This window comes from Canis lupus, chromosome 22 (assembly GCF_048164855.1).
Source record: "Canis lupus baileyi chromosome 22, mCanLup2.hap1, whole genome shotgun sequence".
NCBI lineage: Eukaryota > Metazoa > Chordata > Mammalia > Carnivora > Canidae > Canis > Canis lupus.
In genome coordinates this window covers 8,509,387-8,528,077 of record NC_132859.1, presented here as the reverse complement: position 1 = coordinate 8,528,077, position 18,691 = coordinate 8,509,387, and the positions used below count along the sequence as shown (strand labels likewise).

The 18,691-nt window shown below is 37.8% G+C and overlaps 1 protein-coding gene across 1 annotated transcript in view; it reads right to left on the bottom strand.

Moving 5' to 3' along the window:
• Nucleotides 1–9,059, bottom strand: part of LOC140613861 (ceruloplasmin-like) — a 29,582-nt gene extending 20,523 nt beyond the window's left edge. The window contains exons 1-7 of the mRNA XM_072792320.1: nucleotides 8,861–9,059; nucleotides 7,776–8,026; nucleotides 6,249–6,461; nucleotides 5,595–5,765; nucleotides 4,546–4,788; nucleotides 1,989–2,154; nucleotides 236–366 (exon numbers count right to left, since the gene is read on the bottom strand). Coding sequence (XP_072648421.1) covers nucleotides 236–366; nucleotides 1,989–2,154; nucleotides 4,546–4,788; nucleotides 5,595–5,765; nucleotides 6,249–6,461; nucleotides 7,776–8,026; nucleotides 8,861–9,015 — 1,330 coding nt within the window. The 5' untranslated portion in view covers nucleotides 9,016–9,059. The remainder of the gene's footprint in view (nucleotides 1–235; nucleotides 367–1,988; nucleotides 2,155–4,545; nucleotides 4,789–5,594; nucleotides 5,766–6,248; nucleotides 6,462–7,775; nucleotides 8,027–8,860) is intronic.
• Between the last annotated feature and the right edge of the window lie 9,632 nt (nucleotides 9,060–18,691).

Sequence of the window (18,691 nt, the reverse complement as noted above, 5' to 3'; positions counted from 1 at the left end):
AAGAGCTCTAGATGGTTCCGGGTCTTAGGACATCACTTGAGATCACATGAATATCTTAATCTTATTGGATATATAGGAACAAAAGAATGTAGTTTAACATTAGGTGAATCAGAGTGTATTGTTTCCATAAGGTTATAAGATGACAGCTGAAATCTCTAAAACTGTGAGATGTGAACACTATTTTGATTGCACAGGATATGTATAAATGATGTTTATGCTATAAAGAGAATTTTACCAAGGATTCCAAGGTGCTTTTCTCTCGCCTTCTGTTTTTGGAAGGAAGCATCCGTGTATTCACGGTAAACTAGTTTTTTGTAAGTTCCTCCAATTCTAGTTGGGCTTTTTTCAAAATACAGCTGAGATTCACTGTGCAGAGAAAGTAAACAGGCAAAGGACTTTTCAATTAACAGTGATCATTCGGAAAGAAGGCCAGAATCTACATACATCTGTTTTTAAATTACTTGTAATTTATTTACAGAAACAGTGCATGCTCATCATTGAAAATTTGGAAAATAAGAAGAAAACTGACCCCCCCAAAGTTAAAATCTTCAGAATCCCATTATCTGCATATAACCACTGCAACACTTTCTGTGGATTTCTTTTCAGTCTTTTATCTATGCATGTGTACACGAGAACTCATGTCTGTCTACCTGGTGGTTTATCCACATACTTTCTTCTGAAGCAAAGGGTATTTTTTCAGTCAGGTAGTCACAAACACCACCTCTAAAACAACTATGTGCTGAGATCCAAGAATATTAAGATCGGAGATGTCATTCTTATTTTAAAATTATATTACAATAAAATTAAATGGAGTCCCCTGAGAAAAAGTGATCCCTAGCAGTGAAGTAGTAGTAGAATTCCATAGCCAGGACAATCAAGCAAGCTGAAAAAAAATCTATTACTTCATACTTATTTTAGTCGATATAAAATGAGAGTTGTACCTAACTCTGAATCTAATTTTTGCTCTAAGCCCAGATACCCTTCATACAGTTAATACAAAATTTCCATCACACAGAATGAAAAATTTATTGATGAACTTAAAATATAAGAGAATAAATATTCACTTGATATAACATTCTCAGTTTTCTCAAATTTTCTGCGGGTAAATTAGAGAAAAATAAATACCATGGGAAACATTGCCTGGTGATTTTAGAACTTGATATTTTCTGACATATAACTTTCATACAATAGACTAGAAGGATTAAAATTCTTGTAATCTTTGAGTTGGCAGATATAATTATAACCGTTGGACTATCAGAAAAACTTTTTGAGCACTTTTAAATTATGATGCCACAGTAATATATTTTGGTCTTAGTTTTTGGTTACTAAAATAGTCACAGGAAAGAGTAAAAAAAGTAATAAAAAATATCAGTGGAAATTAATTATATCCTCAGATCTTAGCAGGAAAGCATAAATTATGCATGAGGAATGTTTTTGAATTTTTATAAAATTGTTATTGATAACATTATCCACTATGTCTCAGAACTATATATAATAAATCAATTTAAATTTAATTTAATAAAATTAATTTATTGCTAGGAAAAAAATGAGCTGTGTGTTTTATTTTGCACTGGCTATTGAGACATTTAGAGAAAAATTGTGTGTGGTAATGATCCTTAGATTCGGTATTTTCTAATTATTGATATAATTATTTTGGGGGGATCCCTGGGTGGCTCAGTGGTTTAGTGCTGCCTGTGTCTCAGGGCGTGATCCTGGAGTCCTGGGTTCGAGTTCCACGTCAGGTCGGGTTCCCCACATGGGGCCTGCTTTTGCCTCTGCCTGTGTCTCTGCCTCTCTCTCTCTCTGTGTGTGTCTCTCATGAATAAATAAATAAAATCTTAAAAAACTAATAATAATTATTTTTCTATCCTTGTTTTATCAATATATTTTAATTATAAGATGCCTAAATCCTTTTCAGGAGTAGCTGGTTACAAAAAAGTTCCATTATCTTTATTTAATCATAAATATTTCAATCACTGAATTATTACCTTCCAGCTGCTGTTAAATTTTTTTTAGTGAAGTAGTCTACACCAGAGGGAGCATAGTTCCAAACAATTGTTTCAGCAGCAATATAGTAATATACAACATGTGTCGCAGTAATGTGTTTTGAACATTTGTGACAATTCCTTACGTTGAAAAAGGCCTGTATACTATCTGGAAAACAGTAAACCCAAGTAGAGATTGTTACTAAGACATTTCTCTTATTCCACACATATTTTATATTTTAACCAACAATACTGCAACTTTTTCTTTTTTGAGATATTGGATGCATTTTACTTATGGAATCTGTGTAATAACCTAAAACGTATGAAACAAATACAGAAAAGCACGATGTGAAGATGAACATTAGAGGAATACATATTACCGGAGAATAATCACCAGCATTGGACCAGTCCCTAGATGAAGACGGTGCCTGTCTACCATGAAGAATTTTAGAGTCTATTTGGCCAAAAACAACTCTCCTCAGGGATACGAAATTACTACCATTGGCCGCTAATGAATTAGCTGATTTATTAGATTAACTAGTCAGCAGGCAGGAAGAAAATCAAGGCAGGTACCTTTCCATGAGGGCATCAGTCCTGTGCTTTGATTTCAGAGCACTGTCGGTGGGAGTGTAAACTAGGATAGACGTTTTGGAAGGCAATCTGGCAGCATTTGTTAAAACTACAAACCTTCCATTACATAATTTCAATCCTTGGTAGTCACCAAGAGAAATATTTGCACATATATAAAAAGATCCAATAAAAAGATGTTAATGCAAAAAATGTGAAAGCAATTTAAATAGCTATCGGTAGGCAGATGGGTAAATAACTTAGGATACATCCCCAATGTGGAAAACTATACAACAGTGTAAAAGAAGTTAGATGTATGGGGAATGTCATGGAAAAGATTTCAAAACATAATGAAGAGTGAAGAAAGCAACAGCAGAAAATTTTATGCAGAGTGATCTACTTATGTAAAACAAAACGAAATATAGCAATGTGTTTTTGTTTCTATATGTTCTTGTATATTATGTGAGAATGCATAGTAAACAGGTGTTCAAGTACTCACACCCAGTATTTACTCTCTGGGGAGGAACGAGGATGGCGATGGGAGGGTTGGACTAATGGTATTGTTCTTAAACCAGCTCTCTAAAGACAAAAAAACACAATATTTGATTTATTTGCTAATTTTTGTGGTCTAAACACTCCCACCATGGCCAATTTGAAGTTCCAGAGTTTACCAGCTGACTGACTTAACTATCAGCCCTCTTGCGCTGATGTGAGCTGGCTCCCACACATCACGTTAGATTTTTACTTCTTCTGTCTTCTGTCCTCCTCCTACTTCTCCCCCTACCTTATTCCTTCCTCTTTCCATCCTTCCTTTCTTTCCAGGCAAAGTCTAGTCATGTATTCCTGTGATTACTAGTAAGATAAAATAAAAATTTAATAAATTTTATTTTATTTTATTTTAAATTTAATAAATTTTAAATAAAAATTTTAAACAGGGTGGAAGTAAATTTGAAAAACCACACACAACTCGAGGATACAGGAAGAGAATGAAACACACGAGAAAGCTATGGAGTCAATCAGATCAGCCAAGGAACTCTCAGAAGTTTCTCAATTGTGCCTAGGGCTGACCCTACTGCAGAGTTGAGGGCCAGACCTGGCATGAAGTCACCATCTGCAAAGTAAGTAAATCGGAAGAGTCGGGCTGAGCATACATTTTCACCTGAAAATGATATTTCTTTTTAAGTGAGAGATTTTTTACTATTAAATTCAGTCCTCGAGTTGCAGTAGCTGCAAGGGGTTCTCCTTTTCCCCAGAGCGCTGGGAGGGCTCCAGCACACAGGAAGTCCTGATAACTACTTGCTGTGTACTTATTTAAATAATTAGTGGAAGCATGATTCTAACCAAAGTATGGGACTAAGAAGACAGATTTGATCACAAAAGTAAACCCCATTTTCGTACACAAAAAAGTTAAATTCTTCGGTTCTAATAAAACCATGTTTTTCGATTGAAAAGGTAAGAAAACATTTGCATGATTGTATGTAGAGTTTGGTCACATTTAAGTTTAGAAAAGATTAATAACTTCATAACTGGCCATTGTATTATTCAGTGGAGAGTGTTGACTGAAGAGGGAAATAAATGAAAATACAGAGGTTTCTTGAGTTCTGGATTAGTATTGTTTGGTCCCGCAAGAATCCTGGCAATTCTTCTTATAGGGTTTTGGACAGTGTTTTAACCTCTTGAAACTCATTACCTCACCTAAAAATAAACAGTAAAAATACCTGCTCTGACATTCAGCCTTTCTGTAGGGCTCACCGGCTAAAAAGTATAAAAATTTTTTTGTAAAAATAAAACAAAACACCCTGATATACCTAGAAGGGTTCATTATTATGGTGTTATTTGTCAGAGACCTGGGTTCTAGTTCTGATCCCATCACTGACTTTCCAAAAAAGCAATCCCATCACCTTCCTAGAAATCAGTTTTTCCATTTGGAAGACAAGGCGTTTGTGATGGGTTGTAACCTTGAAAGTTCTGTGTAAAGGTCATAAATTCCTACCATGTATCTGACATCTCAGCTTCCACTCTCCAGGGCCTTTGGCTACCATGAAGGCTTCTTGCAGCGAAGCAGGGAAGACGGTAATGGTGTCCTTTCTGTGATTCCGAGATATCAGAGTTTGTCCGTGCAGATAGATGGGGTGTGTGTCCAACACACCACCCATGCCAACAAAATGCCACATGACCCTGTCCTCAGCACACATGGTGAGATTGGGCAGATTTCCGTACATATATCCATTTACCGCTGAAAACAAATATATGTTTTATTTAATTTATTTTTCAAGTAAACTTTACCCCCAACACAGGGCTTGAACTCATGACCCTGATATCAAGAGTTGCAAGCTCTACTGACTGAGCCCACGAAACAAACATGACTAATTTTTCACAGTAGATGAGGACCATATGCTGCACATTCTGCACACTTCCTCTTAAACCTCATAATGGCAACTTTATTCTCATACATAATCTACCATGGGATTTGATTGGTCTTTCACACAAGAAAAGGCCATAATTTTGTATCTAATTAGAAGTCTTAAGAGCATAAAGAGTTACAGGCAAGAGGAGGAAAAGTGAGCTGAAAGTCAGAGAGCAGAGATGAGGGGAAAAGAATAAAAAGAATCTAAGTCCCAGAAAGCAGAGAATAAGGATGGATGACTGAGAGAATAAGAGTATCTTTTCTGAAAAATCCTATATAGAAACGCATTTTTCTTTTAGAAACACATTTTCATTGAATATCTGCTCCGTTATGTTTTTATTCTTCCATAAGATTTTATCACCTTAAAATTACATCTTTCCTGTTTTTACCATCTACTTTTGATCAAGATCGGACTTCAGAAAACTAATGCATCTACCTAACTTTACATGCTACGAAACTTTGCAAACCAGCAAGATTTACTAGCTGCCTTGCATATCAACCAGCAATAACCTGAGTGAAAGACTGGAAAACGTAAACTCAACCACACAAACTTGAACAAAAGAAAATCACTAAGTAGAATCACAGAAGTTAGAGTTATAGGATATTCTGAATAGGAAAGCTTTCTTTAATCTTACAGTGCATGAGGTTGCTCTCCTTGAAGTCAGGATCACTGGCATTAACTTTGCCGGATTCAGTATATGTATTAATATTGTCATTGATATACCAGCTTTTGTTTTCATCAGTTATAGAAAACAGCAAAGCATAAGATCTGTCGATATTTTTTTCCATGTCTCCATCCAGCGTGCCTGAAACATTAAGAACAACAAAACTTGCTCTTTGCACCAATTATTTTTGCTATGAAATAAACCGGTGATTCTAACTGATTCAACTTAATCTTGCACACCGAGGGACAGAACTCTAAGGAACAGGCCCACGGCCTCTCTCCTCTTCCTACTTTCTTCTACTCTGCTGATTCAACTCTCCTCTATACAAGAAAGGGGTCAGTCATTTGGGGAGAAGTTGGCTAAAGTGAAGTCTGCTGGGTTGGACTACCACCTAGTGACCAACCTGCATCACTGGACTTGAACAGAGGTCTTGGACTCACCATCGCCATCCGCTGCTCAGAGTCTGAGAGGGCAACTTTACTTTCTTGACTGGAAATCAAGATCAAGGTGGAAAATGGAGCTTATTTGATAGATAACATCTCCACTAGGAGAGCAGGGGAGAGCCCACTTATTCTGGTTCTATTGCTACCATGAGATTTTTTAAAACATGTTTTAACATGTTACCTCTTTTGCAAGTCAGAATTGGTCCAATGAGACCCGAAGCCACGTCTTTTGGAGTGTCTACATGGGAGTGGTAAATCCTTGTCACGCAGTTACTGTCATTGGGTCCAGGCCCCTGATTTTCTTCTACATACCACTTGTAAGTGTATCGTGCCCCTGGCTGCAGACGGTCGTCTTCCTTTTGCTCGTCCGTCGTGTTATCAGGATAGAGAGCGCCTACAAAACATAATCCACACTGTGGTCACAGTAACCACTGGGCAAACACTATTTTGAATGTGACTCATGCTTTCTGTATTAAGCCATAAGTGTAGGTTAATTTGTATCTTTAGAATCAAGTGTGCATTTCTCCCTCCTTTTTTCCTGCCTCCTGTCTCTTCTTCCTTAGCTGACTTCCACATGAATGCCCAGCTTGTCTAGTTTCTAGACTAAACTGGAATGAGACAGGCAGTATCATTACAGACTGTTGATGTAATGAATCCATCAATGGTGGAATCCATTGATGGATTCCAAAAATATTTACTGTTTGTCTACTGTATACTTGGACTTCACATACATAAATCTAGGCACGAGAGTTGCCTTCCATATTTTCTTCAGACTTGGGACCCAGGGCATTAAGAGACATTCATGTGTCCTCCAAGTAGACCACTGGAAACCAAAAGTGGCCGTCTGCATTGCATATGTTACCCTGAGCTATTACCCCAGTTCTGAGTCTGGGGCCTTTCTCTTCTTTCTTTCTTCTTTTCCTAGAATTTTGCCTCAGATCTTTATCTCTTGAGGCTAGAGTCCTCATAACTATGAATAAAGTTCCTACATTCAATAGAACACTTTGAAGCATGGCCAACCTCTCGTATCTACCCATCTTTCAGGATGCTTCTGCTCCATGTTGAACATAAACCTTATTCGTTGGCTTTCTTTTCCTTTTCTTTTCCCAATATTTTTAGGCAGCTGTGAGTGTAGATGTGTAGCAGACAAAAACTGTCTGGAAAATAATGATTTCTCTTGACACTGATGTTTTCAAGAGGATAATCCTCACCCATTGGGAAATAAAGTGAGGTGGGAGTAGAATAGTATTTCTGGAAAATAATGGTTTCTCTTGACACTGATATTTTCAAGAGGAAAATCCCCATCCATTAGAAAATGAAATGAGGTGGAGGTAGAATAGGATTTCTGCCAACCTAACATTTGCTCATGAGTGTCTCCCACAAAAAAAAAAAAAAAAAAAAAAAATTGAATGTGATCCATGCTTTATCCATTAAGCCATGAATTACATTAGTTTGTATTGTTATTATTATTATTGTTGGCAAAAAGTGTGTTTTCTTTCCTAGGAATTGCACAAAGGTGGGTACTTACCCAAGATGAGAAATTGGAGAAGGACTGTCTTGGGTTGAAGCTTTAAAGACATCAAAAAGAAGAGTCTGTATTCACCCCAAACTACTCCCAGTTGATAATTACCCTGCTTTCCCTGAGGTATTGGGTCAATACTTCCCATTAGCAATGGCTCAGGAATTTAAGAAAAAAGGATCCACTTACCTTCATTGTCTTTAGTGTAGGTGAGTCCATGAGGATGGAAACTATATATTCTTGAAGCAAAATTTTTTACATGAACGTAAATCATGTCTCCAGTCTCTGCCTTAATTATTGGACCTAAAAATCCCAGCCAGGATGGCTTTTCAATGATTGTTTGAAATGTGTCATTGGTATACTGAAAATACAAAGCCTTTTTATAGACAGATCCTATCCTGTCTTGGCTTCGTTGTAGATATATGTGGGAATGAAACTCTCTGTAAAAAATCAACAAAGAAACAAAAAGGGAGAACTTTAACAAAGTTTGACAGGAAAGAACAAAACGATTAAATCAACTGAAACTAAAAGACTAAAGACTGTTTCCAGTCTCAGCCACTGGAGAAAATGTGAAGGGAATCAAAAAAGGTGTTATAGGCAAGGAGAACATTGGAGTCTGTGATGAAGGGATCAAATACAAATGTAGCAAGTGATAAACTTGGCATTTTTGTTTACAAGACTTACCAAATTCTTCATACTGAGCCACATAAAAAGGCTTATAACCCCACTTGAAGGGGACTTTAGATCTGGAGCATTAGATTGATCCCCATGACTTAGAATTGTTTACACATTTAAATGGATTTGTGGATTTGCTGGTAGACTTAGGGTCATTTGGGCCAACAAACATGATAAATCCAAACCCCACGCGTAACCTCTAGATTTCTCCCTCCCAAATATTTGAAAAGAGAAATCAAGAAACACAGCTGTAATGTTAGAATCTCTGTCATACCCTCCATTTCAGAAGGAAGAGTGTTGATTTATATCTTGACCCCCACACAAACAAAATTGATGAGAAAACGCAGAAGTAGAGATGATCCCTAAAATAAGGTGTCATGATGACAAGAGTGGCAGCAATTCTAAGAAGGAAGAATTTCTGATTTCTAACGACATCTGCTTTCCATGCCATGCTTACAAGGAAACAAAGGAAGCAGTTCTAATAGCAAATGTGTCCTTAAAGTGTCAATCGTGGGAAATTCTTCACCAGCATTTTATGAATAATCATTACCAACTCCTGTTTCTGATAGTAACCATTTCACTGCAAAGGGATTACTTACTGATCTTCTGAAAAAGGCTTCCCATTGAGCATATTTTTACCAGTAGGAGCGTAGTTCCAAGTGGTTTCTTTGATGCCTATACTGTAGTGCCTATCTTTTGCCCAACCTGGAGAACTAATAAAAGCCAGAAAGAATAATGGTAAAAGGGCCTTCATTTTCAAGCCCTAAGCCTGGAGAGCCTAAGTGAGTGATGTCTGCCTTTCTTTTATAATCCAGGCTATCTTCCTTTGTTTGTGTCCATTTACATAAATCAGAGTTGCATAAGAGCCCATCATGTGTTTCATCTACACATACGTCATTTCCACTCTGAATGCATTTAGTTTTTCTGAGTCAGGTTGGGTGAAATGTTTCGCAACCAACCCATAGAGAATACGGGTGCTTGGCCAGGATTAGAGCTTGCTTGAATTACTGGATAAATGGGCTACCCAGATCATCCATCATCCCCTGACAATTATTATCTTTTCCTAGGTTATAGGAATCATCTCTGGTTTATTCTCCAGACTCTCCTTTCTCACTGTTCCAGTCCATTCTACTACATGCCATTCCCAGATTCTTCATTACATGTTAATTTTAATGATTCAGTCCTCTAGATGTTAAAGTCTTTGTCATTTAATACTTTAAGTTATTCCAAATTAGTTGAGATTCAAGATGCTCCATAATCTAGGCCCCAATCTGATATTCCACGTTCATCTCCATAATTCACTTACAGGACTCCTTCCTTCTGGGAAGTTGACTTATTGTGGATACAGTGAGGGGCTAGGGTGGTGGTGGTGGGGGCACACCTGAACCCCAGAATCAGAGAGCTCTAACTTAACTTTGCCATTTACCAGCTGTGTAACCTGTGTGTAATTGTGGAGCTCAATTTCTTCACTTATAAAATGATAATCACTCTTGGAAGTTGTGAAAATTAGACAAAACAGCACACATTATAGAGGAGCTCAGGGACATCTAAGGAGTCTGGTACACAGTCAGCATTTAATAAATATTATTTACCTCCTTTTTCCACAATGTGAGCTTTCTGAATTCATCAGATCATATGCACACCCATTCCCCAGCCTGATATTTCCACATTCTCCTTCTCCCTTCCTTGTTTAATCCAAATTTTCCCCATTTTTCAAGATTCCTGAAACTCTACCTCTTCAGTAGATTCTCCTTGATTATTTCAGCCTATAGACACCTTTCTGTTTCTGAATTCACCGGCTATGTCCAGGTCTGGCAATTAACCTCACAGTTTTGTACTGTTGTTTAAATTTTCACATATTTTCTCTACACTCAGTAGGTTATAAATCCTAGAAATTACTTCTTTTTATTCTATATATCTTCTAGAAATGTCAAGAAACTATTCATAACCAAAAAGGACGAACCTGAGCTCTCATATTAATATCACTAAATGTCAAAATTTTTGGAACAAATAAATAGAGTAGCTTGGCTACAGTTGCAGTTCACAAGGAAAGGAAAAAGAGTCTTTGCCATTGATTTATGTATCATCATATACTGGGATATCTATCACTGTTAGGTCTTGTTTGAGACTTTACAGTTGCAAAGCCACAATGCCTTTCGACAGTTAGAGTGGTATTCTGTTTAGGTTTGAAATCCACATTTAGAAATATTAAGGCAAGGCTATCATATGGCATGTATTATTTTGTACCTTGCCTTTATTCCTCAACTACATTTCTTAGAGACCTTTATATATCATTGCCTAGAAGTCTACTTCCTTCATTTTAATTGAAGCATTTTTTTCTATTATGAATATAATTCATTTATGTTTTAAAACACACAAAATTAAAAAATATTTTTCCTGGTATACATATAGATGTCTATACACACTTAAGGAAGTGCCCAGAAGGGCACATATCAAATTAAAAACTTAAAACTTCTTCTCTGAGAAGAGAGAGGATTATATTTAAAGGAAAATATTTAAATTATTATTTATAAGGAGAATACATTTCTATATTACTTGATTTAAAAATCAACAAAGTATTTGCATTTTTTTCTTTCTTGGATTAAAAAATAATGAGGCTCTGAATCTTCCCTATAAGCAACAGTTACTAAATTCTGCAGAAATAAAAACTTCTGGGTTGTTATGTCACAAAAATTCACATTTGTGAATTCGTAGGTGAGTTTTAAAAAGAAGTTAGGTAAATAATCCACTGCTTTGGAAGGTCTTAACGTCACCAGCAGATGCTGGAAGGAATTCAGAAAACCTAGACCTGGAGGGACCTTAGTGTGTGGAAAAACTACCCACAGGAAAATCAAGAAGAGTTTCACAAATGGCACCCTTTGGAAAACAGTTGAAAGGGTTGAGAAGAAGACCCAGACCAGACATAGTAGATCTCACAAGAGAGAGGGGTTAGAAACTAGCTCTCTAGACTCAAGGAGGAGATCCATGGATTTGCATAGTTGGAAGCTACAGTCTCACATATTTAGCTCTGTATATGGAACAACCTAATCACCTTCCTCATCACTGTGGCCTACCCAGCAACTGGGAAAGAATCCATCAGGCAGAAGGGCGGGATTCCTTAAATTGGCTTTTCAATATCCCTTTGTCCTGAAATTCTGTGACTTCTTTCCTCATCCTCCCAGAAACATTAATTTTACTCTGGAATGTGGATAATAGAAGACCCACTCAGCTGACTTTTTTTTTTAAGTACCCCCAAGAAGTGTAAAGTCTACATTGTTCAAATCAAACAGATGTATCCCCAGTTCCCAGCTCCACTGTATACTAGCTATGTGATTTGGGATGACTTGAATAATCCTTCTGAACCCAGTCCCCATATCTGTAACACAAAGATAATAACAATTGAAGCTCAGGGCTGCTATGAGGACTTACCTTCAGTCTATTAAAGAAAGGGAAGCATCCTCCCCCCAGACAATGAAAATGGTGTTGATAAACATTCATTGTGTGTTTTTCTTCTCAACAAATGACTAGGGAGACTGGCTTCTTCTTGTTGTTCTTCTTCTCTCTCTTTTTTTTTTTTTTTTTTTTTTTGTGAGTCAGTGGGTAGGTGAGATTGGAAGGAAGCACTTTTTCTTCTCTAATATTATATAATATGGCTTGGCAAGATGACAATTTCTGTCCTTCCCTCCTGCATAGCCCTCAATAGATCCGTCTTTTGGCACAGCAGTATTTGAAGTTGGTCACCATTATTTGACTATATTCTTGGTTGGTAGCCCGAGAACATAAGGCAACTTAGTTAGCTAAGCTTTGTTGAATTTGGCCCAAAGGTGTAAGCTCAAACACCTTGGAGGAAAATTTGGATTCCTTCCTGGTTTTTCCATTCCACAGCTGAAAACCATTTAAGAGGAAAGAGAGCACACAAAAATATGCATAAGGATCTAATGATACTAGCACCTTATGTTTGTAAAAAGCTTTATAATATATAAAAATACCATTATTCTTCAAAATGTAATCTTCAGAACACTCCCCCTCACCCTTACTCTTATACCTGCTTAATACATGAAGTATCTAAAGCTCAGAGGGTCTAGTAACTCACTGCAGGATGTACGCTTCCAAGTTATGGTGCCAGAGTTCAAACAGAAATCACTGGATTCCAAGTCAAATGTTTCTTCCATGTGATGTTATTAATTGGCTTCAATAGTTTAAGTATATATACTTCTATATTACCAATAAATGCTAAGTTTTTATCAGAATATATAACTTTAATTGTATCTTCCAACAAGGGAGACCAATGGGATATCAATCATGTGGGGTTTAAAGACAATGGGGAAGATGTTAGCAACTTTTACATCCATTCTCATTCTTTCTATTTCTTCTACCAATAACCACTATTTGTTGAAAGTCAGATCGTCACTTTCTAAACAGTAGCTTTAATTGTGTCAGCAAATTGTGAAAGGGATGTTTAGAGTTGAGGAAATGAAAATTTGGGGGCTTTTAAAGAACTTACCAATTTAAACCCAGACCTCAAAGCTTGGTGGACATTCTTACTACCTACATTCTTACTACATTCAAACTCCCTACCTGCTACTCTGGGCAACTCTGAGCAACCATCAACCAGATTAGAAGAGTTTAAATCAGTAGAGTAACTGGCAGCTGGGGCAGATAGGTACACTTAGGCTAGAGCCCTGTGCCCTTCTCACAGGACACTGTGAGACACTTAGAACTATGTAAACTGTAAGCTTTTACAGTATGGGGTAGACTCCATAAGGGACCAGATGCCCACAAAACAAGGCATAGAAGGAAATAGTGGGAAGATGCTGAAGCTCAAAAGAAAGAAAAAAACAGCCCCTGTTATTTGGAGCTGGCCTGATACTATCAGGTAGGCCTTGTCCTGGGACTCACAGTTAGATCTTGGTGTTTTCCTCCTATCGGATACATAAAATTTCCAGAACTGTAACATCAGACAACACCACTGTGACCACACTGAATCAAGACCCCCCCACCAAAAAAAAGGTCCATTCCCAAATAGTGTCTGAACACACATGAGGAATAGGAACATAGTCCAAACCTTTGAAATAACCAAGTATTCCCTTACCCTGACAATAACTAACTGTTGCTTCTTCACCAGTTATAACTTTGGCTTTGCTTCTTTCCTCCTGACTTATAGATAAGATTTATTAAGACATCTAATCATAGAATCAACCCTACCACATCCAATACAGAGCAAAGCCCTGCTTTTATAAACATCCCTCAAGTCACCTAACACAAGCACCAACCCTATAAGTCTTTTTGTAATCCTTTTTCTGAGATATTTCATGGTTCTCCATGGTATGTGTTGGCTTTCAGTGCAACAAGCAATAAACACAACTTATTCAATAACAAGTGTATTCCTGTGGTTTGGTTGGAGTGCACTGGCACTTAGGAAAAGAAATCCATGACATGGCTACTAATAAAATAGTGTCAACATGACAAAAAATCAGAAATGTATGTCTCCAATCTGGACCTCCCTGCCTAATTCCAGTATACTTGGTGGTCTACTTGACATCTTCACTTGGTTGTTTAATACAGTACTTGGGAAACATTTATGTGTAGATGAATCCTCCCAAAATCTGAGGGTCTTCTAAAATGCAGATTCTGAGTCTGCAGGTCTGAGGTAGAGCCTGATGTTCTACATTTCTGTGCTGCCCCCCTAGTGATGCCAGGGCTGTAGGCCCGTGAGCCACACTTGAAATAGCAACAACCTAATGGACACCTCAAACTCAACATGCCCAAATATGAACTTTTAAGACTTTCATTCTTAGGTCCAACATGTTAAGAGCTTGGAAGTCATCACTGTCATCCTTATAACAATAAACGCTGGACAAACCAGCAATCAACAACTTTTCTTTTTTTAAAAAGAAAATTTATTTATTTATTCATGAGAGACACAGAGAGAGACAGCGGCAGAGACACAGGCAGAGGGAGAAGCAAGCTCCATGCAGGGAGCCCGATGTGGGACTGGATTCCGGGACTCCAGGATCACACCCTGAGCTGAAGGCACACACGTAACTGCTGAGCCACCCAGGCATCCTGACAACTTTTCTTAAACCTATTAGAAAAGTAATGTAAGTAGAGAGATAAAAATTCAAAAAAAAAATAAAAAAAAAAGAAAAGAAAAAAGAAAGAAAGAAAGAAAAAGAAAAAGAAAAAAGAATCAAAAGAAAATGCTAGAAATCAAAAACACTGTAACAGAAATAAAAGTGCTTCTAATGCTTCTTTAGACATACAAAGAGAGAATTTGTGAGCTTAAGGATCAGTCAATAGAAATTTCCAAAAGTGAAATGCAAAGAGAAAAAAGAATGAAAACAAAACACATGCATACCCACAATATCCTGGAACTATGAGATAATTTCAAAAGATGTAACATAATTGGAGTGCCGGAAGGAGAAGAATGAAAGAAATGGAGTAAAATATATATTTGAACTCATAAGGACCAAGGACTTTCCAAAATTAGTGACCAATACCAAACTACCAACTCGAGCAGCTCAGAGAACAAATGCTGGAGTAAATATCAAAAAACCATCAAACTACAGAAGACCAACTCTAGAGAGAAAATCTTGAAAGAAGTCAGAAAAAGGAAAGCATCTCCCCTATGGAAAAACAAGAATAAGAATTATAAAACCAGATTGATCTTGCTCATCCTCCTAAAGCCATTCCATTCACGGTCTTCTTCAGCTCAGTTAATGGCACCTCCAGTCTTCTAAAAAGCCAGGCCAACAATTTGGGATTCATCCATAGCTCCTCTCTTTCTCACATTTCACATCCAGTCTGTCACCTGTTCAAAGTATAACCTAAGATCCAGCCACTTCTCTGGTTCAAGCCACCACTGTGCCCCGATAGGGAACTGTAAGAGTCTTCTAAATAGTTTCCCTGTTTCTACTCTTGCCTCACTCCAATCTGTTCTTAAACAGAGGCCTGAGTGACCCTTTACACTCCTAAGTTCCATCAGGCCACTTCTCTTCTCAAAGCCTTGCACTGGCACCCTATTTCTTGTGGTGTAAGATCTAAAGTCCCTTCAATGGCTTTCAAAGTTCCCTAATGGTTTCACTTCCCTTTACCTCTTTTCTCCCATCGCCACTCTTCTCTCCTTAGCTCGCTCTGCTCTGAGCAGGCTTGCCTCCTTGCTGCTCCTCGGACACACCAGCCACACCTGCAACAGAAGGCTTCTGCACTGCCCTCTCCTCTGCCCGAAGGCTGCCCCTCCGGTATCCTCGGGGCTCCCTTCTTCATCTCCACCAGGCCTTGATCTAAATGTCACCCTCTCGGTGAGGGGTCCCCTGACCATATGGTTTAATATCAACACCTGCTCCACCTCTGTCCTTCCTAGCATGTGGGATTCCCCCCAACTTTTCCTTTTGTCCATAGCATGTATCTTCCAACTTACTATAAAATCTTCTTTATCAGGTTTATAATTTATTGTCTGTCTCTTTTTACTAAAATGTAAGCTCCATAAGGGCACAAAATTTTGTTGGTTTTGTTGGTGATGAGAACAGTGCTTGGCTCAAAGTATGTGCCTAATAAATGCCCATTTGTTGAATGGCTGCATGGTAGGATACCCTAAAATCGGCCAAGTGACCTGGAAAAACAGAAGCAGCAACAATGATGACAATTTGTGGGGTGCTTTCTTATATGTTAAGCACTTTATGAGTTTGACTTATTTAATCTCTACAACCTGGAGACTGAGAAAACTAAAGCAAGAAGGAAGGTAAAACTCCCTCCCAGAGCTACGAAGCCAGAATTGGAACACCCAGGCATTTGGGCTCTAGAATTCAAGTTTACAAGTAACGTGGTGCTATGCTGGGAAAGCAAATTATCCTCTCTGTACTCCAAGCATTTTCCTCTTCATTACAAACTGTCATGCCAGATTACTTTAAAGGATCCTTCCATGTCCACAAACCCGAATGTCGCTCTGCTTCACTATTTTATCTACTTTGCTGGTGGTTTTCACACTAAGTTATAAGATAATGACTTGATGGAACCAGGAACTGGTGGCTCTGTGGACATCATGCTGCAGGTCCTTTAGCATGTTCCCACTTCCTATTTTCAGATGCAAATATGACACAATGGTGCACGAGAAAACTTTTTTTTCCTGATATGACAATACAGTGCTGGCTAATCCTGCCTGTCCAAGTTCTTCCTAGTATCTGTAATGATGAGCAAACAGTGATTTTGTAAATGAAAATTCTGCAAAGAAAACAGAACAATTTTAAGTAGCCAGATTAATCAAAATTAGCAGAGCCTCCACTCCTGTTTTCAGGAGCAAATGGGGACTTCTGTAGGGGAGGGACTGAGGGGGTCTGATACAGCTCAGAAATACTGGGATATAAAGTGAAGGGATTAATGGAGAACTGTATTGGAAAAAACTCTTTTGCCCCTTTTGTTTACCAACTATGAGCCATTTCTACTTCACTGTATATGTGAATGGCTCATAAATAGGAAGTCATGTCTTCACTCATTTATTCAACATTCAACAGATACCCATGGAAAGATTTTTTTTTTGTGCCCAGTCTATGCCAATCACTAAGAGAGTAATACCATTTATAAAATACAGCAGTATAATGAGGGTGTCTGTTGCTGATGGTAGAGCCACACATGAAATATGGCCAGACAACACAAATCTCATTTCTTATATGTATTCTCAAATAAATTGCCTGGCTTGTTTACTTACCACATTACTAAAATCAACCCAGCTTTGGTGGATGAGTATCTGCCATTTTAAAAGACATTAAAAAAATATATATTGCCACAGAATTTCAGGGCAACCAGAAGAGAAGACCCAACAATGATTTGGAGCCATGACCTAATTGTGAAAATGTCTGTGTAATCTCCCAGGTTGATGACTTTGAGAATATCTACATTTACTAGAATACGCACATTCCAGTGTGTTTCTCTTTAGCTGCTATTGGCTTAAAAAATGGATAGATTGCAAAAATTGATTTATAATTCATCCTTTGGACCTCCTGATGACTTTTCTCCCAATGAAGCAGGGTTTCAAGTGGCAGATGAATTCCACCCCTGCCCTCCAAATGACATTGTAAACCCAAATGTAGATAAAACAACCAAAGATCACTGTTACTGAAAAATGGCCACCTAAACTAAATCCCTTTGAGACTGAGAACAAAATATTTGATTAGAATTTTATTGTTAGAAATGAAACCAATTAAGAAAAACAGCTTACTTTATTTTACATCACTTGAACTCCTACTTTTGTTTTATTTATAAAAATGAGTTACACATGGTTTCATCTCACACCTAACACAATTTTGAGTAGGCCTATAAGTCTGTGCCAAATCTTAGGATAAAGCCAAAACAAATCAAGTTGTACTTGGATTTAAATGTTATCATTTTTGTCGACAATTTTTTTTTTTTTTTTTTTTTTACGGAGCACAATAGAGACTACTTCATTTCACTTTTTTTTTTAATTGGTGTTCAATTTACTAACATACAGAATAACCCCCAGTGCCCGTCACCCATTCACTCCCACCCCCCGCCCTCCTCCCCTTCCAACACCCCTAGTTCGTTTCCCAGAGTTAGCAGTCTTTACGTTCTGTCTCCCTTTCTGATATTTCCCACACATTTCTTCCCCCTTCCCTTATATTCCCTTTCACTATTATTTATATTCCCCAAATGAATGAGAACATATAATGTTTGTCCTTCTCCGACTGACTTACTTCACTCAGCATAATACCCTCCAGTTCCATCCACGTTGAAGCAAATGGTGGGTATTTGTCGTTTCTAATCGCTGAGTAATATTCCATTGTATACATAGACCACATCTTCTTTATCCATTCATCTTTCGTTGGACACCGAGGCTCCTTCCACAGTTTGGCTATCGTGGCCATTGCTGCTATAAACATCGGGGTGCAGGTGTCCCGGCGTTTCACTGCATCTGTATCTTTGGGGTCAAACTCTCCCTCTTCGCCGATGACATGATACTCTACATAGAAAACCCAAAAGTCTCCACCCCAAGATTGCTAGAACTCATACAGCAATTTGATAGCGTGGCAGGATACAAAATCAATGCCCAGAAGTCAGTGGCATTTCTATACACTAACAATGAGACTGAAGAAAGAGAAATTAAGGAGTCAATCTCATTTCACTTTTGATTCATGTAGCACCCTCACAATTAGGGTCATTTGCCTACATACTGAAGGGACCCCTAAGGCATCTCTAAATGCATAATATTCAAATCATTCTTTTGACACATTTAACCTGTCACAATTCTGTGATTTTTCTTCAAACGTGTGCTAACTTGACCTTGCCAGGTCCTTATTTGTCAAGACCTACTCAATCACCTACTGTATTTGAGTAGTTCCCAATTACTTTCAGTGACTTTTAGGTCCTGCAATATATACATTTAACTGGCACTGGGAAGTGAAGCAGGGCAGGGAGAG